At 44.6% G+C, this 23,300-nt stretch overlaps 1 protein-coding gene across 6 annotated transcripts in view; it reads left to right on the top strand.

The window, feature by feature from the left end:
• Window positions 1–23,300, top strand: part of ARHGAP25 (Rho GTPase activating protein 25) — an 85,900-nt gene that overhangs the window by 42,127 nt on the left and 20,473 nt on the right. For 3 of the 6 annotated variants that reach the window (XM_010979899.2, XM_064494433.1, XM_010979900.3), the window contains 2 exons: window positions 6,100–6,187; window positions 10,347–10,463. In XM_010979899.2, the coding sequence (XP_010978201.1) occupies window positions 6,100–6,187; window positions 10,347–10,463 (205 nt within the window). Of the gene's footprint in view, window positions 1–6,099; window positions 6,188–10,346; window positions 10,464–10,738; window positions 10,977–17,197; window positions 17,425–23,300 lie in introns of those variants that run through there. The other 3 variants (XM_010979902.3, XM_064494432.1, XM_031467181.2) reach the window with 3 other exon arrangements.

The raw sequence follows: 23,300 nt of genomic DNA, 5'->3' as shown, positions 1-23,300 counted from the left end.
TTGAAAGTACAGTAAACAGGATTTCCTGATGCAGTAGATGGGGCTAGAGAGGGCTTTGATCCTAAATCTGGGGCCTGGCTCCTTTCTTCCTGCCTCGTTGATTGCTCATGGCCATCACGGTGCCTGAGAGTGAAACAGGGTGCTATTAACAGTTACCCTGAGACCCCAGGTGGAACCTGTATGTCTCAAGGCAACCAGGTTGACTGGAAACCCTCTCTAGAGCTCACATCCTTGGAGGTGAAAGTGTGGGCTTGGCCAGAAGGAACTTGTTAGGGAAGGCAGATTCTAGAATCTTCTGGAGCCAGAAAGAAAGCCCCCAGAAGGGTAGGGATATTAGAGGTGGATGGCAGGGTCTGTAAAGCAATGAGAAGGTCACGGTGGGAGAAGACAGTTCTCAGTAAGGGCAGCCTCAAGGCTCTGTGACGCATCAGCAGCATTAACCAGACCCTCCACCCGAGGGCTGTGAGCGTCAGTCCCTGCAGAGGCTGAGAGGGGCCAGAGACCCCACCACTGACTGTTCTAGCCCAGCGTCCTGTGCATGGCAGCCAGACTTCCTTCGCTTTGTGAACAACCTGGACTCTATCAGAACCAAGCAGTTACTGGCTCAGCTGGGGGTCCTGGTGCATTCATAGCCAAGGCAGGAAATCTTCCCATCTGCAGAGAGTGAGGACGATGGCTATAGCGTATTGGCCTTCCCAAGTCAGCAGAAAGGGGAGCTCAGCGAGGCTCACTTCCGCGAGGGGTAACAGGTGACCTCGTGTTCTTTTCCTGGTTCTTCTACCATCTGGCCATGTAATTATTTAATTCTTCCTGGACCCCTCTTTCTTCTTTCGTTAAATAAGATTATCTTACCTGGCCTACATTTGTCACAGGATTAAGTGATATGAAACACATGTTAAAAAAAACCATTGGTAAAAGCATAAACTGATGTCAAAGGATAAAATAAATTATTGGAGGTCGTGGCTTTCTCTCTTACTTCTGGAGGAGGAAACTCAGAGGCCTCTCAGGATTAAGTTAGTCTGGGATAATTAGGTGAAGCTTCTTCTAAGATGACAAGCTTGGTTTATTTTTTAGGAAACCTATTAATATATCAGATCAAGAAGTCAAAATCAAGAAGCAAATGAGAAAAACCACACAACCCCTAAATAGATGGCTGAAAAAAAGCACTTGACCAAATCCAAAACTCATTTCAGTGTAAAGACTCCTTTAAAAAAAGCTTTAAGTAATCAAATGATAATTTCTTAGAATATTTTACTTTATATAGATATGAATATTTTGGTTACAAAAGCTGTATGTGTGCATGGTAAGAAATTTGGAGGGTGCAGAAAAATCACAAGGTAGAAAATAAAAATTATCCCAGCAGTAAGAAATAGCCACCTAAATCCTCACTTCTTCCAGTTTCTCTAGACATACACATTTAAAAACTTGTCTATTCTAAATGCAAATTAGTATAATAATATTCTTTAATTAAAAATTACAGTGTGGTGGGTATAGCTCAGTGGTACAGCATGTGCTTAGCATGTGCAAGGTCCCGGGTTCAATCACCCGCATGTCCATTAAATAAAGTTAACAATATGTCATGAATATTGTCCCTTATGATTAAATATTCTTCCACAATATAATTCTTAATGGTGGCAAAATTTATTGTATGGACAGCCTATAATTTATTAAGCCAATTTTCTCCTAGAAATTAGTTGAGAATTTGGGCTGATGTTTCTATATTATCATAACAAACAGGAATTAAGTGGATGTAGACTTTTTATATATCCATCATTATTTCATTAAGATAAAGAAAAGTCTATTCAAACTGAAGTACTTTTTTAATGCTGTCATTTAAAATTATGCTGGGATTCATAGAGATTGCAAATATCTAGAAGTGAAATGAAAGACATGAACTAAATTCTTGGGAAAAAATAAAGGTCTATTTCCATGCTTTGTTTCACACCATTCATGATTCTGGATGGATTAAAGATTTATGTATGAAAACAAGTTCATTAAAATCCTAGAAGGAAGTGTAATTATCAGCATGATCTTTGGGAAGCAGGTGTTTCTTAAGTGTAGAAACAAAGACAGCACAAAGAAAAGATGAATTTAATTGCATTAATAACAATGTCTGTACCTTAATAACCAACAAAATAAAGGAAAAAGGCAAATAATAAGCAGGAAAACGTATGTTCATATACAAATGGTAAACAAATATTCGTAATATAAAGTAGTCTCAAATCTGTAAGAAACAGCAATTAAAAAAAATGAACAAATGACATAACTGGGCAATTTCCCAAAGAAATGCCATGGCCCAAAAAGCATATGTAAAAAAAGTTCAATCAGTCATAATTAAAGACATGCAATGGAAGCTAATGAGATTACTGCTGTCTCCTTATCAAATTGGTGAAGATTTTTTTCAGAAATTCCCATGTGGGTAAAGACTAGGGAACAGGAATCCTCATGTGCAGCTGGTGGAAAGGAAAAGCTGTACAACCTTCCAGGAGGATAATATGTCTCTTAAAAATGCAAATTTTTTGACCTTGTATTTCTATTTGAAAGGTTTACAACAGTCTTGTGGAAAAATGCCTGGTGATATGACTAAGTTATGCCAAGGAAATTTTATATGTCTGTACATTAGCATACAATTCAGCTGTTGATGCCCTAAGTTAGTAGTTTTTGAAACTGAAAGATATCCATAATATACTTGTTTGGAAAAAAAGAAGCAGTTAACAACAGAGGATGACGTATATACTAATTCCATTCTTGAGGGGAAAAAAATCCTGAATGTGTAATCTACGGGAAAAGACGTGGAAAGAAACACACAGAAGGGTTAACTGTATTTATTTCTGAGGACCGGAGTTACATACAACTTTTAATTTTCCTCTTTCTCTATGACTAAACGATAAATTAGGTGCAAATTTAAAGAGAACACAAATACACCCTGATCCCTAAACAACTCAAAAAAAAAAATACCCCAATAATCTTGCAGGAATCAGATGAAAAAAACCTTCGTATCTACTGATGGTGTGTGCATTTGCTGCAGCCTTTCTAGAGAGCAATTTAGTCAGATTTCTAAGAGTCAGAAAAGATCGTTTTGGTTTTAAGAAACTCTCCCAAAGAATAAGATATATGCAGTGCTATGTGTAATGAGAAATTTTGGACCAAATGTCTGACAGAGGAGGATGATTAAATAAGTTATAGACACTTGTAATATGCCCTTCTAGGGAAGCTTGGGGTTTGATAGAAGGCAGTCTGTGCATTTTTCTCTCTGAGTTCTCAGAAAGGTCTGTCCAGCTCTAACAGCATAATGCCCTGTAAGTCCGTGACCTCGCTTTCTATGTAACTCATTCCAATTGTCCCATTGTCTCATCTGCTTTCTGTGAAATTACCACGGATGGTTGTCTCCCAGGGGCATGCAGGGAAATATTTCACAAATGGCCCTCTGGTAGGCGAGCTGATACTTTTCTTTTCTTTTATAGCTATATGAGATGGCAGATGTTCACCAAACTTATTGTGGTGCTCATTTCATGACGGATGTGGGTCAAATTGTTGTACTGGGCATCTCTGCTTGTGTGTGTGTGTGTGTGTGTGTGTGTGTGTTTAACTGAAGTATAGTCAGTTACAATGTGTCAATTTCTGGTGCACAGCATAATGTTTCAGTCATACATATACATACATAGATTTATTTTCATATTCTTTTCCATTAAAGGTTATGTTACTATAAGATATTGAATATAGTTCCTGTGCTATTCAGAAGAAATTTGTTTTTTTAATCTATTTTTATATACAGTGGTTAACCTTTGCAAATCTCAAATTCCCAATTTACTCCTTCCCACTCCCTTTCCCCCCAGTAACCATAAGATTGTTTACTATGTCTGCCAGTCTGTTTCTGTTTTTTAGATGAGTTCATTAGTATCTTCTTTTAAATTTTTTTAGATTCCACATATGAGTGATATCATATGGTATTTTTCTTTCTCTTTCTGGCTTACTTCACTTAGAATGACATTCTCCAGGTCCATCCACATTGCTGCAAATGGCATTATTTTATTCTTTTTTATGGCTGAGTAGTATTCTACTGTGTAAATATACCACAGCTTCTTTATCCAGTCATCTGTCGATGGACATTTAGGTTGTTTCCATGTCTTTGCTATCGTATATACTGCTGCTATGAACGTTGGGGTGCATATATCTTTTTGAATTAGAGTTCCCTCCAGATACATGCCCAGGAGTGGGATTGCTGGATCATATGGTCAGTCTATTTTTAGTTTTTTGAGGAATCTCCATACTGTTTTCCATAATGGCTGCACCAAACTGCATTCTCTACTGGGGATCTTTAACTTGGACAAGGCAGTATGTCAATTGTATTTCAGGGGGACTGCAAGAAAAAAAAGGAAAAATAATTTGAAAGTGAAGAAGTCTAAGTATTACTACCTTTATTTTTAATATAAAATATTTCATTGTAAGTTTCTATAACAGTTAATAATAGCTTTGAGTTATGGCACCAGAATAAAACGCCATGTTGTTTTTTAGACAGGAGGGAGCGTTACCTGGTAGGAAGAGAAAGAAAGTGTAATCTCAGAGGTACGTGCCTCTCCTAGGTACATCTCTAAACTATTATTTGATAGTTTCATCCCAAAATAGTAAAAATAAAATACAAAATATGTAAATACCCTTTACCAAACAGTTACTAGGTGCCAGGCTCTGTGCTAAATGTCCTCAATATGCTATCCAGCAGCAAATCTCAGGGTCTCTTTTTTTAAGAGGCTATTGATATTATCTAAAGATAGGACCACGTAAGTAGAGGTTACTTTTAAGTAATAAAATTAGAGAAGTGTAGATGGATATTTTTTTGTTTCTCTTGTCCTCCTCCCCCTCCTCCTCTTCCCCTTTCTCCCCCACCTCTTCCTCTTCTTCTTTTTCTTCTGCTCATTTTCTTACTCAGTCTTCAACATTTTCATTTCCAGACCCTCCAGAAACTTTTATTCTTTCAGGCTTCTGAGCTGATCTGAGAGTTCCTTAAGACTCTCGCCTTCATAGCTTCTCTGTTGATTGTTTGTTCTAGAATTAAGACATGCGTGTTTCCTCAGCCCAGAATCAGGCACACTAGCTCCGACAGCCAGTGAGATGTAAATTATGAGTAACTAACTCCAGGACGAATTGACTGTGTCATTTAGACTTTCAAAGTGCTGGTTTTCTCATCTGCAAAGTGGGAGTGGCCGTCTTGCCAGGCTTCTGATACGGGGCTGTGTGAGCGCTCAGGCGACATGGCATGTGACAGTGCCCTGACAGCGGTGAAGCACTGAGCACACCCACGGTGCAGGTGGCCTGCCCTTCTGATAACATATTCTTGTGTCAGGTTACAGATTCCACCCTCCCGCTCCCTCCCTGCCGTGAATGCATGATCCTCCTCCCCACTACCGGGGACATTAAGCTGACGGGTCCCAGCACCTCTGCTGTGATGGTGACGAGCACAGGCTTTGAACGCACTTCTGGGGTGAATTACCATTCTGCCACTTTACTTGCTGTGTGATGTTGGGCAAGTTACAGAGCCATTCTGATCCCCAGTTTCTTCCCTTGTAAATGTGTGTCACGATACCTCACTTGGAGGATTACTGAAAGGACTAAGGGAATAATATGCATTCAAGGTGCTTAGCAAAGGGACAGACACCTGGAGTGTGCTTCTCAGAAGCTCTTGCTGCTACCAAGACCATATCCCCTTGATGAATCTTTGAATCAGTCCTCAGTGCCCCTCTCTGGCAGCCTGGCCAGTGGTATGGTCTTCCCGGGTCTTGGCATTGCCGCCACAAAGATCAGGTGTCTGGTTCAGCCAGGAAGTCAGGTCCTTGGAGAAGTAGGAAGGGGCAGGTGATGATGACGGCACCCTCTCAGCTCATTCTCAGGTCAGGACCTCGTTCTTGTCTCTCTGGGCACCTGGCTTGCTCTCAGGTAGCTGCCACTGAATTTGACCAAGGTCTGAATTCGAGACTGTGATGCTAGCTTTCCATCTGCCCCCTCCCCTGTCCCATCATGGTCCTGTCTGTCCTCCAACCTGATTTCAGTTCATAAGTGATCACATTTCTCCTTATCTTAAAGGCTTCACTTTTGATCTTTCAGGGCTGCATGTATCTGCCCGGATGTACAGTCAAGGAGATCGCCACAAACCCAGAAGAAGCGGGGAAGTTTGTCTTTGAGGTCATTCCAGGTAAGTGACGAAAGGCGGGGTAGACGTGCCTTCCATCCCATTTTACTTCTGATCCCAGAAGTCAAGTTCCGTGAGTCTGTCAACTAACTAGCCAACCAACCTAGTAAGAACGCACACTAGTTCTGTATAGAGTTGATGAACTTATACAAGTTCATTATCTAGCATGTGATCTAAGTGGATGTGCATCCAGTTCCACCTTATAAGCATTTCACAAGCGCCTGCTTGGAGCCAGGTATCCACCAGGCACTGGGACACTGATCTGAAAGTCCATCATCCCTGCTCACTGCAAGGAGCTCCGCTTTGAAGTTGAGTGGAACAAAGAAATTAACAGTATAAATGGAACCGTGTGAAATCACCATGTTGTTGAGTCACAAATGGTTGACAGTCAACAGTCATAAATGGCTCAACGAGACCTAATAAGAAATGACACCTCCAACTTACTGAGCACTTACCACGTGTCAGGTGCCATAATTCACCAGTTGCACAGGTTAGCAGCACACGGGAGGGTGCCTTTTCCTAATCGGGGGTTCCCTTCCTTGAATGCGTTTTGGGGGAAGGGGGAGGTTTGTCTCAGTTTGTCTCAAGGAGAGTTGGCTCATGTTTGTGTAAGTCTATCACACTGAGGCTGCTTCTCCCTGTCTCTTGCTCCTTCACCAGTCCCCTGGGACTGCTGGCCTGGCTGTGCCGCCAGGCTGCTGACACAGCAGGGGAGGCCACAAGTCCCCTCGGTGTCCCCTTCCTTTAACTCCCTTCTTACCACTCACACAAGGCAGCTATGTGCATAAGAAACCTGGTGGAGAAGACAATAGAGCAGAGAGGCAGACGTGCCCAGTCTGGAGCCAGCCTGCCCGGGTCCACGTCCTGGCCCTGCCACTTACTACGTGTGTCACTGTGATCAAGTTATTTAATTTCTCTCTGCCTCTGTTTCTTCACCTGTGACATGGGGACAATGATGATCATAGTAAGGACTAAGTGATGACATATACATGAAACACTTGGTACAGTGCCTGGTATGTATTTAGTGCCATGTAATTGTTTAATATTTTGAGAATAACTATAGGAAATTATGTAGAACCCAATTCTAAAACTGGCTATGCCATTTATACAAAACAAAGAAAAACATTTTTTTTAAGTTCAGCTCTTCCTCAATGGCCCCCTTATGAACACCCCCTTGCTTTTTATCTGAAGGTCTACCCATCTCTTATCCTCTTTAGAGGAAAAGCCTACTTTCCCAGCCTCTTTGTTTGGAGACATCCCCACCCCCTTCCTTCTTCTATTCCTAGGATCCCTTCCCCAGCACAACTCGTGGGATGCAACCATCCATGATAGCACATGTCCCAAAGCCTGAACCTACTGAGAGCACCCATGGCAAATTCACTGTGGGCTTTGCACCAAAAGTCTGGTACCCTTGAAGGTTGCTAGGCTAGGGTAGGATGAAGATTTATCCTCTGATTATCACTCACACTTGCAGCTGTGTCCCAGGCTGCCGGGGGAATTCTTGAACAGATTCACAAATGTGCGAGTGTACGCACCCACACTCATCTCATTAAGGACAAACAACAATTCTAAAGCTGCAGTAAGGTAGGGAACCATTTTCCTAAAGACGCCATCGTTCCTGAGGCTCCACTCAACTTAAAATGAGACAGCCCTTTATGTTACAGTGTTGAGAATTTCCAGTTCCTCTTTTTGTCATCCTCTCGTGCAAGAAGGTTCTCAGGGACTAATGCTGTCTTCGTTTATCTGTGGAGCAGAAAGGATGCGAGAGCCCTATTCTGTTTCAGAGGGATGCTGTGATTCCTATGAGATTCTTTTGTTTTGCCCTGAGCACCCTTCACTGCCCATTTTACTTCTGGAAATACCCAGCTGTCAGAATGTTCCTGAATGGCCAGGGCTTTGATGGACTGAACCTTCTGGCAAGAGGAGCTGATGACCCAATGATAAGATGGATTCAGAAGCAAGTTGTCCCAAAGCATTAAAGAAGCTAAGGCTGGGTGATCATAAGATAGGATCAAGAGACTAGAAACAAAGGAAATTTGAAAATATGTTGTTGCTATGCAAGAAAATACAGGTTTGGGCACAACTGGGCAGCTAGAACAGACTCTTTTTTTTTAGCTTTTTAAAATTAAAGTATAGTTGATGTACAATATTATGTAAATTACAGGTGTACAATACCATGATTCACAATTATTAAAGGTTGTACTGCATTTAGTTATTATAAAATATTGGCTGTATTCCCCATGTGTACAATATATCCTTGTAGCTTATTTTATACCTAGTACCCCTAATCCCCTACCCTTATATTGCCTCTTCCCTCTTTTCCTCTCCCCACTGGCAACCACTAGCTTGTTCTCTATGTCTATGAGTCTGCTTCTTTTGCATTATATTCACTAACTTGTTGTATTATTTAAGTTCCACATATAAGTGATATCATTAGTATTTGTCCTTCTCTGTCTGACTTATTTCATTTAGCATAATACCCTCCAAGTCCATCCATGTTGCTGCAAATGGCAAATTTTCATTCTTTTTCATGGCTGAGTAGTATTCCATTATGTTATATACTACGTCTTCTTTGTCCATTCATCCACTGTTGGATACGTAGGTGTCTTCCATGTCTTGGCTATTGTAAATAGTGCTGCTATGAACAATAGGGTGTGTATATCTTTTTGAATTAGTGTTTTTGTTTTTCTTTGGATACATACTCAGGAGTGGAATTGCTGGGTCATATGGTATTAGAACAGGCTCTTTGAAGGAATTATCCTGTTATTGTGAGAAGAATGGGGTTGATGTCTCCTAAAGGAATTTGAAGTTAATAGCATCCTGTAATTGAAAGGGATTGCTATTAATTTCTTGTCCTTCCTAAGATCTGTGTTTTTTCCCACTTGAAATTCTTTTTTTTCTTTTCTTGCAGTTTTATTGAGATATAATTGACATGCCCCATTTTTATAAGTTTAAGTTGTATGACATGTTAATTTGATATACTTATATAATGAAAATGATAATTGCTACAGAGTCAGCTAACATCTCCATCATATTACATCATTGCCAATATTTTTAAAAATTGAATTATAGTTGATTTACAATGCTGTGTTAATTTCTGGTGGACAGCATAGTGATTCAGTTACACATACATGTATATATATTCCTTTTCACATTCTTTTCCATTATAGGCCATTACAAAGTATTGAATATAGTTCCCTGTGCTATACAGTAGGACCTTGTTTATCTATTTTACATATAGTAGGTAGTATCTGCAAATCCCAAACTCCCAATTTACCCCTCCCACCCCCTTTCCCTTTGGTAACCATAAGTTTGTTTTCTATGTCTGCGAGCCCATCTCTGTTTTGTAAATAAGTTCATTTGTGCTAAGACTTATGTTTGATGCTCTCTTTCTCCCTCCCTTCTCCTTCTCTCTTCCAATTTTTCTCTATTTGTCACTTTCTCTCATTCTTTCTTAGTCTCCTCTCTCCACTCTGCTGCCTTGTCATTTCCTCCACCCTTTTGTCCACTTGATAACATCGAGCCAGGAGGCACTACAGATGTCTGTCTGTAATCTCGGGTTTAAAGTGCAAATGGTAAAAAAAAAAAAACAGTCCTAACACTTCATTTGTCCATCAACTGTGCCTGCCATTTGCAACGTCTTGTGCAGGCAGGAGAGCAGTCATCTTGAACAGGAGGTGCCATTTCGTGAGAAAGGCACACGTGTGCTCACTGTCCCTCCCTCCTGAGTTGCTGGTCCCTTCCTCACCCCCACAGCTGAGCTCAGGGGTAGCTCCATGGCTGATGTGATGGACTGAAGTTTCAAACTTATACAGGCTGAGCCTGTCTTCTCTGGTACTGACACTGCCCCTGAAACTTCCTCTTACTTTTCTGTAGGAAGTGGCTTTCGTCCTCCATGGGAGTAGATCTCAGCCTAAATCATCCCAATTGCAAACCACTGAGTTCAATGATTTGTCTATAGAATTAATTAGAGCTTTGGCAAAAACAGTAAAAGTGCGTAGATACTCAGTTCTGCTGAGGATGAGTAGATGATGCTTTTGTGTTATTTGACTGGTTGTTTAAATGGACCAAAGAAGCAATCCAGGTTTGGCTTCCCTTCGCTTCCCCTTGCTCTGGCCCCAGACCACTGGCAGACCTTCATTAGTGTTACTTTTTCCTCCAGCCTCATGTGACCAGAGTCGCACGGGACAGGACTCCTATGTCCTCATGGCCAGCTCCCAAGCGGAAATGGAGGAGTGGGTTAAATTCCTTAGGAGAGTCGCTGGCACACCCTCTGGAGGTAAGGACCCCTGCAGGCTTTCCTGGGCAGGTGTCGGTGACATCTCAGGGATGGGAAGGATGTAGTTCCAGACATGATCTTTCCTCGAGTAGCGTTCAAAGAAGACCACCAGGGGACGACTCTGAGGCCACGCTCATTGCCAAGGCTCTAACTTCCCTCCCTGGGGAATCACAAAGAGCTGATCCTAGATTAGCTGGAAGGACTGCAAGCCCTTTGCCCTTACCAGCAAATGTGTGTGATGCCCTGAAGTGGTCCTTTCTCCTCTCTGGACACAGTGCTCTCATCTGTAAAATGAACGGTCAGACCAGCTGATCCTGGTTCCTGGCAGCAGTAACCTTCAGCAGTACCAAGAGCCCGCCCGGTGATGCAGGGTGTGGAACCTAAGAGGGTTAATGGCAAGATCTGCGCTGGAAGCACAAGTTAGGCTGATGAGCACGGGACACCAAAGCTGCCGTCCGGAATCAGGCAGTCTGCCTGGGGAGAGGTTCAGGAACTGTGTCTGGAGCCCTGCAGGTCTGCAACGAATGCTCAGTTGAACGCTTTTCTGGGTTACAAGCGTTTGAGCTTACAAGCTCAAGTTCGAGGTTACAAGTTCTCAAGTGTTTGAGCTCTTTGAAAACACTGGTGTCGTGTCCACACTACAGGAGGGCTTCACCTATAAATAACTGATGTGAAAAAAAAATGAAATTAATGAACAGGTGAATCTAGTATGTGTTTTTCCCTTTCCTAAAAACAGGAAAGGACTGATGTGGATGAGATTTCAAGTGACCATTTTCCTTCAACATTTTAGGAACACACTTATTTGTGTCAACTCCAGGATAAATATGATTATTTTTCAGCCAAGCTGCCTGTTATTTAGGAAATCATTTAGGGGAGCTTTTAAATATTTCTTTGATTGCCCAGTAGTTTCTATCAAAAATTATGAGTACCTTAACAATTTTGTGGACATTTGAAAAAATATGGAAAATAATCACTTCTAAAACTATCAGAGGCATTTTTATATCTTCCCTCCAGCTGGTGTTTATACACACACACACACACACACACACACACACACACACATACACACACACACTTTTCTCCCCCAGGATGACAAACATAAGATATATGCAATTTAATATTTTTTACTTTATAGCTTAATTTTCCCAAACGACTGTATAATCTTAGTTGATAAATTTCATCCCAATGATGTTAAGCAACAAAGAGGGATTTATTGGGCAGGAGCAGGAGCTACTCAAGGAAACCAAGGGCAGGAATTTCCAGGAGGATTTGAGGGACTGGGACCAAGAACTAACCAGCATGAGCTTATCCTGTCAGCTTCCCTGGGGCCACGTGGCTTCTCTTTCTCCCTCTGCTTTCTCTGCCTGCCTGCCTGTTTCTGTCAGTTAGCAGCCCTCTTGTACTCATGCCTGTCCCAAATACAGCTGTGCCAGCCCCAGCTTTCCTCTGTTTCTCCCTTGATTGCCAGCGGAGGCAGAATTCATCTTCCCCCGCCACCCCATTCCAAACTCCTGGCTCAGCTGGGGTCACCTACAGACCCAGATCTGGGGCTGGGAGGTGGTCCTGTGGCCTGTGACCTGCCCAGGGTGGGGGTGGGGGGGCTGCGGGAAAAGAAGTGACCTGGATGGGACGGCCAGACTCAAGAGAGCCTGCCTCTTACACACAGTGGCAAATAATTACAAAGAAGAGTTACATAGTTTCATTAACCCTTCCCCAGTTCCTAAGCACAGTATTTTTATGGTGCTAATCAGGCTGAGATGAGGTGTTTTTTTAATGAAAGCTCCTGGATGGGCTGCTCAGCCTGGAGAGGTGGATCTGTGACTTCCCTTGTCGCTCGAGATTGTGAAATTGATGGTTTCCGTCTTCCCTGGTCCAGTGCTTTAGGCTGTCTGTGTGGACAAGGGTGGTTGATGTTGTCTCATTACGTACCTGCTCTGAGTCAAAACGCTGTGGATGCGCTGTGACCAGCATCTGTGCCCCGTGTGATGCTCGGCTCAGCCTTGTCACGGCGAGCTGCTGCATCAGTCATAATCCACAAGGGGATTTCTCCCTCCCTCACCCCACCTGGAGGCCACCACCGTCAGAAGCAAGTCAAGCATAAGTCCTGTCGGCAGAGGAAAGTCCGAGGGAGGAGAAATAAGAACAAAACACTATTTATGTATTCAAAGAGCAAGGTTTGGATCTGATGTGGCATTTCAGATGCTTTTAAAGCCTCTCATAGAACTAAAATGATAGATCTCAGAAGGAGAAGGCATTTTAAGACAGCAGAGTCCAACCTGAGGCCACGAGACAAGTCAGACATTTGTCTTTCCTGTTTGTAAAGAAACCTCAGCTCTAAAGAAGTAGGTGCCTCTGTAGGTGGCCCTCCTGTGCCAAGGTATCATATTCCACTTGTAAAGTGCCTCTAATCTGGGTCTACAAAATCAGCAGGGCATGCCCCTGCAAACGTTGGAAAGTCACCGAGATATGTTGCTCTGCTGTCTTTCTCCAGCCCTTTGTAAATTTTCTATGACTTTTTACACCGAGAACCCACCCAGTTCTCATCACTATCGCTACTGCCATCCTGGTTGATGTGCCAGACTGTCTGTTCCAAATTGCAGCAGTGGTCTCCAAATACATCTCCACACATTCAGCCTTGCCTTCTTACAGTCTGTTTTCAATGGAGCAGAAGAGTAGATCTGTTAAACCTGTCATATCAAGACCCTTCTCTGCTCATCACTGTCCAATGACCTCCTTTCTCTCTCAGAGGAATAGTCAGAAGCCTTAACAGTGACTAAGCGCACAATCTGCCCCCACCCCTAAGACCCCTCTGACTTTGTTTTCTAGAACCCTCTCCAGCGCTCATTTCACTCCAGCTTCACCAGCCTCCTTGTTCATCTCCAAATACCCTTGATACATTCCTGCCACAGGGCCTTTGCACTTGCTGCTTCCTCTGTTTAGAATCGTCCTTTCTTAGGTAGCTGTATGGCTTGGTCCCTTGCTTTCCTTGGTCTTTGCTCAAATATCACTTCAGTGAGCCTTCCTCTGATCATCCCACTTAACATTGAACCCGTTTCCCTTCTTTCCTCTCCATTTTTCTTTTTAGCACTTACCCACATCTAACATGCTAAATACTTGGCTCATTTGTTTTGTTCATAGTTGGTCTCCCCTGACTAGCATGAAAGCTTCAATCTCCTCATCAGGATTCTTTTTGCCTCTGTTTTCTTCAGTGTTGTATCCCAGGATCTAAGCAGTGCCTGATGTAGAAGATGCTCAAGAAATATTTATTAAATGAATGCGGGGGGAAATGGCCTCCTCCTCCCATAGCAGTGCTATGTCCTACTCCCCTAGGCTCTCCTCTCTCTTAAATGAAGATGAGCTTCTCTGGGAAGTCATTTCAGAAGTGGGTTGCTTCCTCTAGAATTATCTCCCTCCAAGCCTGTCAGTGGTGAGTTTTGGTGAAGCTCTGCATGGTTCGTAAACCCCTTAGAGAATCCAAAAAAGCTATGGGAACTGCCCCCAGAAAACTATCTAGACAAACAATTTTGCATTCAACTGCAGTCCGTCTGTATGCCCCAGGTAATGAACCCCCACTTTAAGTTTTCGAAATGATTCTCACGACTGTTCTGCAGGGCTGAGGCCTCTTCCTGCCCCAGTTTCTTTCCCGGTGCCCTTTCTTTCTCGACAGGAAAGATGGCCTGCAGGGTTCCCACGACACACCCAGCTCTCTCCCCTTGGCTCCTCCTGCCCCGTAGCTGGCTCGGAACAGTCCTTGCACCTTGTCTGACTCTGGAGTGTCGCGGAGGCGGGAGGAGGTGGTGAGGACTTCTCATACATCCAAGCAATTCTCAGACACCAGCTAGGTGTTCTACAATTTGACTCAGTTCTGACGCTGTCCACCCAGAGATAGCTTCAGATTTCACAGGTTAAGGGCTCAGCCCCACAGGACTGCCTCCAACCACACACACACTCCGTGTGCCTCTGGCAAGTCTTGATTATCACCTGTGAGTCTGACCAACCAGCTCTAGACTGGATGTTCTGATGACCCCTTCCTTGAGTTCAAATAATTTGCTAAAGCAGCTCACAGAACAGAGGAAACCAGTTTACTTACTAGATTACTGGTTTATTATAAAGGACATAACTCAGGAACCTCCAGGTGGAAGAGATACACAGGGCAAGAGAGAGCCATGTCTTCTCCCACTGCCTTCCTACCTGCATCTCCTTGTGTTCACCAACCCGGAAACTCTCTGAATGCAGCCTTTTGGGTCTCTCTGAAGGCTTCATCACATAGGCATGATGGATTAAATCACTGGCCATTGACTGCTGAACTCAATCGCCAGCCCCTCTCGCCTCCCTGGTGGGTGGGACTGAAAGTTCCAAACCAATAATCGTGTGGTTGATTGCACTGGCAACCAGCCTCCATCCTTAGGTGGGATCCAACAATTACCTCTTTAACATAACAAAAGGCACTTTATCGCTCTCGGCACAGGAAATTCCAAGAGTTTTAGGAACTCCGTGCCAGGAAATGGGTGGAAGACCAAATATATAGGGCTGATGCTAAATCTCGGTGGTGCACCTTGGGGAGAAGCACTTTGGTGCCCCTTGGTGTTTGTTCCAGACTTTTCCTTCCTAGACAGCTAATTGATCTCTTGGTTTTTGTTTTTGTTTTGTTTTGTTTTTAACTACCTTTTCCTAAGGGCCTAGCTGGAAAGGTTAGATTAAATTTTTCCCTGGAAGTTCCGGATGCATGTCTAGGTTTCCCCGATTTAAGTTGGAGAAAGAGAAGGAAGGCGGTCACATCCCAACTTCGGGTGACTTGTTTCCAGGCTCACAGATGCCCACATTCTCCAGACCACCCCCTCCTTTCCATCCACGGGCTCTGCCTTCCCTGGATCTCCACGTTGAAACCTGGTCTCTGGCCCATCCCTAGGAGCCGGCAGCCACTTTGCAAATTGTGACTCAGTCGGGACCTGTTTTGCCCTCTCCCTCTGGAGGGACAGGCCTGTGAGGTTTTCCTCAGGCCGTTGCTGGGCACAGAAACACAGGACTAAATTTCAAATGGTTCCGCTCCACCCTACCAGGTTGTAAGTCCCTGGGGCAGGTCCCACTTTTAAGCGCCTTTGTGTGTTTGCCAGCACTAGGCTTGGAGTGTATGAATACTGAATTGTTCTGTGCCTCGGGCTCCTTTTTTTGTGATCATTTCTTAAGCCTCTGCAGCCTTCAGGGCGTGATTTCACAACCCCCAGCTCAGTGTAGCCTGTGGGAGTGCGCTGTCTCTGTGACTCATTGTTATTCCATGTGTCCAGTTCTTTCTCTCTAGCTAAACAGAACATTGTGGTGGGGGCAGGTCATTAAGTTTACCTATGTATTTTTAGAGGAGGTACTGGGGATTGAACCCAGGACCTTGTGTATGCTGTACATGCGCTCTACCACTTGAGCTATAATTCTTCCCCACCCCGGGGGGATGACTTTTGACTTATTTTCATTAATTCCCTCACCACCCTTCCCCTGAGATCCTAACATCAGCCAGCTACTTATTTATTCATTTACTCAACAAATATTCCTCCAGCAGGTGTCATGTGCCAGCTCTGGGGGTTAACAACAGTGAGAGAGAAAAGAGAGAGAAAAAGAAAAGACAAAGCCTCTGCTCTCAAGGAGCTCACAGTCTAGTAGAAGATGCAGAAAGGAAGCAAAAACCACCCCCAAGGAAGACCATAAAATTATAGAATTGAAAAACACCATGAAGAAAAGACTCGTGGTGTCAAGTGGGGAAAAAAATGTCTTTGTCAAGATGTTCAGGGCTTAAACTAGTGATGATTAAGCTTCAATCTGAAGGACCAGTAGAGGCCAACTAGGCAGAGAAGAGGGAAGAGGAATAGTGTCTCAGTCAGAGGAGTAGCATATGCAAAGGTCCTGGGGCAGTAAGGAGAACAGGCTCTGAGGTGTGAGGAAGATGAGAACAATAGAGATAGCCTTGTTAAAGATGTGAGCCTTCATCCCTAAGGTGGCTTGGACCATGGTAGGGGTGGTGGAGATGGAGAAGTAAATAGGTTTGCACAACGTTTCAGTGGTAACATTGCCAGGACATGGGAATGAATTTGACAGGGAAGGAGAATGTGGTGACAAAGATGAGTCCTCCACTCCTGGCCTATGAGAGCATGGAGGGATGAACGCTTAGCTGGCAGCATCACACTACCCAGGACTTTTCCTGGCCGTCTGTCCCTGCTCCTGCCTTCTCCCCCCACGATGCTGAGAATCCATTTCAAGTCTCCTGGGCGTGTCTAGTTGGCTTGCAGTACTCTTTGCTAAACCTTCTCAAAGAGAGGGGGAAATCATCTCCTTTTTTCCCCCAGCAACCCACCTCCAAGAAGGCTCTGAAGGCTCGGCCCAGCCATGTGCAATTTAGTAATTTCCAGAGAAGGGTGGGCTGGCTTCATCAACGCTAAGTGAAATCCTGTGTTCCTGCCAGATGCTTTGATATATGGAGCAATGCTGGTAAGGGCTGTGTGTGGGGTTTTTTTTTTTAAACCCACCTCCATGGTATTCCTTGAATGGCAGTTGACAATTAGCTGCTAAGTAAAAGGAGGCACTTATTTTTATTGCAAGCCTTGACAGCTTTATGTTCACTCTTTAAAAGCCAAGAGTCATGTGTGCAAAGGTGAGTGGGGAGGAGAAGTAGTGTGGGAAGGAGGAAGGGAGGGCCGGGGCAGGTGCCGACAGATCCCACGGTTTCAGTGCCCGAGTCAGAACCTGAGCAGTATTCACAAGCATGTGCTGATCCGGAAGCAAGAGAGGATGGATCTTCCAGCCCGGGGAGGAGGGAAGGCCTGAGGCTGGCCCAGCAGAAACTACGATCCGCTGGCCCCCGCCATGCCTCATATTCCCAGGATGCCGCGGTGGGAACTGGGCTGCGGGTTTCCTGCCCTGGCACTGCTCTTTTGCTGGAATTTCAGGAGGAAAACCCCCAAGCTCCGAAAGAAAGGTATTTCTTTTCTCTTCTGTGAGTCCATTCTCCCCCGACAAGACACTTCACCCAGCTCCGGTTCCCTCTCCTGTCTGGGCTGGGGATGCTCTTGGGACTGAATCTCTGGGGACAAGGTCAGTGTGGAGGGGGAGGGGCAGGGGGTGGGTTCTCGGCGACCTGGGCTGGACTGGAGGCTGGTGGGAGGGGCCCTTGTCCTGAACCCAGGAGTGCTTGAGTGACGATGGAGGAAGAGCCAGGTTAGAAAGGAGGGGACAGCTAATCCTTCTCCTTTCACTCACCCGAACCAGCACCATGTCCTGGGGTGTTCCAGCCAGTCTGAAGAGGGGACTTGAGAAGTTAAGGGTGGAGGATGTCTTCTGAGCAGAGACCGGGCAGCTACCCCCTTTCTCCCTCCCCTCGAGCCTTGAAGATGTCTGAAACTTCACCTGGACAATTTTATTCCACTGACTTTAAACATGAAAGATTAAAGCACTGATTTTAGAATCTCAGAGCAAATACGAACTTGGACAAATGCCTCATCTGAGTCTTGGTTTTCTCCTCTGTCAAATGGAACAATCATATCTACTTTGTAGGGTTCTTATGAGAACTAAAAGAGAGCATGCCTGAAAGCTTTTAGAGTAGGGAGTTTGTCATATAATTAGCTTAATTAATTAAATACATTAATAATTATAATCATATCATATATTATAATTAATTAGGACTGTATCTGTGTAGATGGAAAAGCATCTGTTGATGGTGACAGGTCCAAAGTGATGAGTAGTTATGAATGAATTGGGGGGGTGCTGGCAGAAGGTGGAAGGAGCAGTTAGGCATGGGTTCCCTAAAGGACTGAGTGCAGGCTAGGAGGGCAGCGCACAGAAAGTAGAGCCTGGGTTTTGCCTCTTGGTACCCTTGGGGTGGAAAATGGTCTTTGAGTACCTCCCACTCACTGTCTGCTGTCTCCCTCCTTCACTGGTCCTTTCCCTGGTTTCCTGGGACTCCTCTGGTCATCTATTCCCTGATATCTAGGCTATTTCATGTCCATCCACGATCAAAGGGTAGCAGTTAGGACCCAGATGTCAGAGGAGGGTAGAACTCAGGACTGGATCTTTGGAGTTCCAGGGATGTTTTGGATTCCAAATTCCTCGTGTGTGATGTGAGATGAAGAATGACAAAGCCTTATCTAGACAAACTAAAGAAAGAGAATGCCCTGTCCCTCATGGAAGAAGGAACCTGTAGGTCCTATGTCTTCAGAGCAGGCTGTGGTCATTTCTTGTTGGTGGGAATAGCTCTGCCTGGTTTCTAGGCTGGAGATGGAAAGTTCAGAGTCTTCATCATGTGGGTGATATTTAAAGCCTTGAGGTTATGAAGTACATGCAGATGACGAAGGGTAAGTCTGGGACACTCCAGCCTTTGGATGACAGGTTGTAAGGAGGAATCATCTGAGGGGGCTGAGAATGAGAGGCCAATGAGATAAACGGAGAAGCAAAAGCCACGGAAGAAATTGTCTAAGGAAGGAGGGGTGATTGGCCGCGTCGCATATGGCTGATGGATCAGTTAAGATCAAGACCGAGAATTTGATCCCTGGATTTTAAAAATGTAAAGGCCATCGATCTCCTTGACACGTGCAAGTTTGGAGAAGTGCTGACTGGGGTACATTCAGGAGAGAAGGGACGGGGAGGAAGTCTACAAGAGAAACAGTGATTTGGGAATCCTGGGGCAGTAGGGTGGGATGCGAGTGAGGTTGGAGAAGACCCTGGGGGAACTGTCATTGGATGCTGGACCTAAGGGAATAGAGGAGAGAGAGAAAGAAATGATGGAGATAGACATAGAGATAGAAAGAGATATCAAGATTGGACCAGACACGCAGATTTCCAAGTCATGATGTTATGGGCGCTATCTAAATGCATGGAGTTGTGTGAACTTTCCCAAGGACAATGTCTAGAGTGAGAAGAAACCTGAGGTGGATGGCTGGGAAACGACACACTGAAGGAGCAGGTGGAGGAAGGGGCAAGTACAGGAGCCTGTAGAGGAGCCAGGAGGGAGATGAGACCAGCATGAGAGTGGATGGTTTCATAGTCATGCAGGGAGAAAGTCTTGCAGAAGAATGAGAATCGACACCATCAGAGTCTTCAGAGAAGATGGGTATAGTGTGGAATGAACTCAGACCAGATTCGGCCATTAGGAGGGCACAAGAAATCCTAGTGGGCAGGTTGGGTGGGAAGATGCAGCTGATGAAACCAGAGTAAGCTGGGTTGCGAGGTTAAGTAAATGATGAGGAAGAAGTAGAGCCTGTGAGGGTGGAGAACCCTTTTTACAAGTAGACATGTTTTTCTATGAGTCTATAGGTGAAGAGAAGAAAGGTGAGTGTTGGTTGATTGCATGAGAGCTGGGGTGGGAGATTATTCTTTAATAAATTGGTAAAAACTTAGACTCACATGCTCCTTCAATTTAAGATGGAAAAGAGGAGTGAAGTCCTGGAAGAGGTGGAAAGGGATGGAACCCACAGTTCAAGAAAGCATCAGCTTAGAGGAAAGCACAGGGCACTTTTCTTCCTCCAAGAGAGGACAGGCAGACAGACAGAGAAGGGACAGGAGGAGCAGGGACTGGAGATGATGGGGTTCTCTCATGATGTCTTCCATTTGGGGAAGTAAGGGAAAGAGGAGATGGGGTCACTCGCTGAGACAGAGAGGAGGGAATGGGTGGTGAGCTCAAGGGAGTGGTGAAGTTTTTGACCCAAGATCTCATGGACATTGGGCTGCACTGTTCCTCAGTGGCTTGAAGACGGCATGGAGAGGGTAGCGGCAATGAGCAGAGTGGAGATGCTGGAAGGAAAAGGAATGTTGGGCAATGAGTGTCCTGGGGCGAATGACGTTGAAATGCCTGACTGTGGGCCATGGAAGAAAGAGGTGATGAGCACAGGATGAGGTTGATAGACTTGGAAGAGGAGAAAAGTTGGAGGACTCACTGTGCAGCGGGGTGTAAGGAGGAGCTTGATTCCAGATCATCTGCCTGGGGACCTCAGAGATGGAGCTCACGTTCGGTTTCATGGCTCTGCCGTCTCTGAGAACACCATTCCATCATGTTTGGGACATCTTTCCCTATTGGGATCCGGAAGGCCCCTTGAGCCCAAGTTTCAGCTGCCCTGAAACACATCTGCCTCTCAGGACATTTTACAAATATCCTATTGTCTATGTTTATAGTTAGATCATTTCAATCATTTCCCTCCAATTTGGGGAGAATAGCTATTGAACTCTTTCACAGACAAATAGAAACCCAATTCTACATCGTTACTGACATGCTCTAATTGTTTCTCATTCTCTTGCATGAGGTCCTTTCATGTTCATAACTTGATAATAAGCTTGTTGAAAGCCAGAGCCACATCTTGTTAGCAAAACGCAGGTCCGACTGCTTGCCGATCAAAAGCCAATACAAAGAGAGGCACGTGTGGGTAGAAAGGAAATCTGGCTTTATTCTGGAGACTGGCATCTGGAGGTGGGGAAGAGGAGGGCTCCTGTCCAAAGACCAGCTCCCTACCCTGACAATCAATGGGCAAGAGCTCTTAAAGAGTCTCAGGGTGTACAGGAGGTGGAGGGAGGGGGCTACATGCAGAGGAGCGCAGTCAGCTCTGACAGTCATCTCAAAGTTAGTCATGCTGATGGTCTGATCCGCAGCATCGTGATTCTTGCAAGTACAGTTAATCTTCAGTTCCAGGGTTGGTCTGTTCTCATTTCTTTGAGGCCAGTTCTCAAAATTGTGGCAGCTTATGCCACAGCTACAATCTAGTTACCACACAGTTAGCTTCTTCTGTCTGGTGGGGGTTTTACCAGCTCAAAGGATATGGTTCAAAATATTATTTATAGCCCTTGAGGAGGAACTACGGGTCCTTGACTCTGTTTAATGGCCAAACTATTATTATTTTGTTTTGCTTGACAATTTCCCTTTGTTTCTGTATTTTCTTATTTCTCAGATTAAACTTATTCTTTGACTAAAGTTTTTCTACAGACAAGAGGCAGGCAGAGGACGAGGAGGAGTGGGGATCTGCCCTGGGAAGGCCCCATAGGGTCCTGCTCTGTTTCAGTCTTACAGTCCTCTGTCTGTATAGCCATCCCGCCTGGCCGGCTGCTGGCACATACAGGGCACTCGATAGATAATAAGCGTGAAGTTGAATTCATTTCCTGAAGGGGTCCCTACTAGTGTTTAAATGAAAGAAGTGACAGGATTGTCATTAAGCATGGAAAGCACTTGCTTAAAGATGGCATAATTCGTTAAGTAATTCAGCAAAATTGGTTGACTGTCTGCCTTGGGCCAAGCTCCATGCTAAACGTGGGGATAGAACCAGACTGAGATGGTTGAGAGGTCACGTGACTGATGAGGGGAGAAGCAGAAGCAGGGAGGGCGGGGGAGCCTACAGTCTTGCAGAGAACACAGCACATATAGATAATAATAGCACAGTGGGAAAGAAAAGTGTGGAACACGAAAGGAATTGGGATATTACCGAAGGGATACGGATGCACAGAGTGGGGATGGAGTCCTTCAGGGTGGGTCAGGGAAGACTTGGCAGAGGTGATGATAGTGAGTCCGGCCAAGGAAGACATAGAACCTTAGACGGGGAAGGGACAGATGAACAGACTGAGGGCACGAAAACCGGAGAGCACTGTGGGCTTTCAGAACATCAGGCCAAGATGCCTTTGGGGGCATGGCCGGAAGTCAGGCCAGAAAGGTAGGTGGGGGCCAGGCCGAATGCCCCCTTAAGGAATGCTGGCCCTGGTTCTCACATTTCAACCACAGACATATTTAACCAGTCTCACTGGAGTGCTGTAGGTAAAGCAGACAACAGTCCAGCGGGCACGCCGCGGGGGTGGGGAAATTGTCCAGCCAGGTGCTGGCAGGGCTGGGTGGAGCTGGTCCACGCACGCTTCGCTGGAGGCAGTGTCATCTGGCAAAATAGTTTTGGAAAGCAATTTGCATACCGTAGTCATCCAAACGTTCAAACCACTTGACCTCGTAATTTTCCACGTGGGAATTGGCCCTCAGGAAATAGTTCGAAAGAAGGAAAAGCCTGTCTTCATCCATCCAAATGTTAATGAATTAATTAAGCACTTAATCAGGCATTGTACATCGCACGATATACATTCCAGGAACTCGGCTAGCGAGTGACCACGTTCTCACCGGGGCAATGGTAATAATAATAGAGTGTAGAAAACTGTAAATTTTTTACAGTACTGCGGTGGTTTCATACAGTATGAGACATCCGTGCAGTGGATCATTATGCCTTAATGCTACAAAACTCAAGCAGCATTCAGAATGACCCATGGCTAAGAGCGCATTCTCCTGAGTTTGCGGCCTGGGCTTGAGTTCTGACTGTGCCGTGCCCTTACCTTAGCAAGTTCATTACCACCTCTAAGGCTCGATGTCTTTAATAGTATGGTGGATATGACAACACCACGCCCTCAGGTGCTGCGGTCAAGGTTAAATGAGAAAAAGTGTGCAAAGTACTTAGCATAATTCCTAGCACACAAGCACTCCGTAAAAGGGAGCTGCTACTTTTTAATTTAATTTAATTTAATTTAATTTAATTTAATTTAATTTAATTTAATTTAATTTTATGTGTATATATTTATTGAAGTGTAGTCAGTTTACAATGCTGTGTAAACTTCTGGTGTATGGCACAATGCTTCAGTCATACATGAACATACATATATTCGTTTTCATATTCTTTTTCACCGTAAGTTACTAGAGTTGTTATTTTAAACACAGTAAATGTGGATAAACAGAAAAAGACTGACAGACTGCTACGAGTGTACAGCCCCCAATTTATAGCTCCAGGAAATATTATGTGTGATTTGTCCCCTGTATTTTGTTTAGAATCCCTGCAGTAAAACCCCTGAAGT

Source organism: Camelus dromedarius, chromosome 15 (genome assembly GCF_036321535.1).
Source record: "Camelus dromedarius isolate mCamDro1 chromosome 15, mCamDro1.pat, whole genome shotgun sequence".
NCBI lineage: Eukaryota > Metazoa > Chordata > Mammalia > Artiodactyla > Camelidae > Camelus > Camelus dromedarius.
The sequence above is the reverse complement of the archived record's forward strand: the minus strand, read 5'-3'. Positions and strand labels throughout refer to the sequence as shown.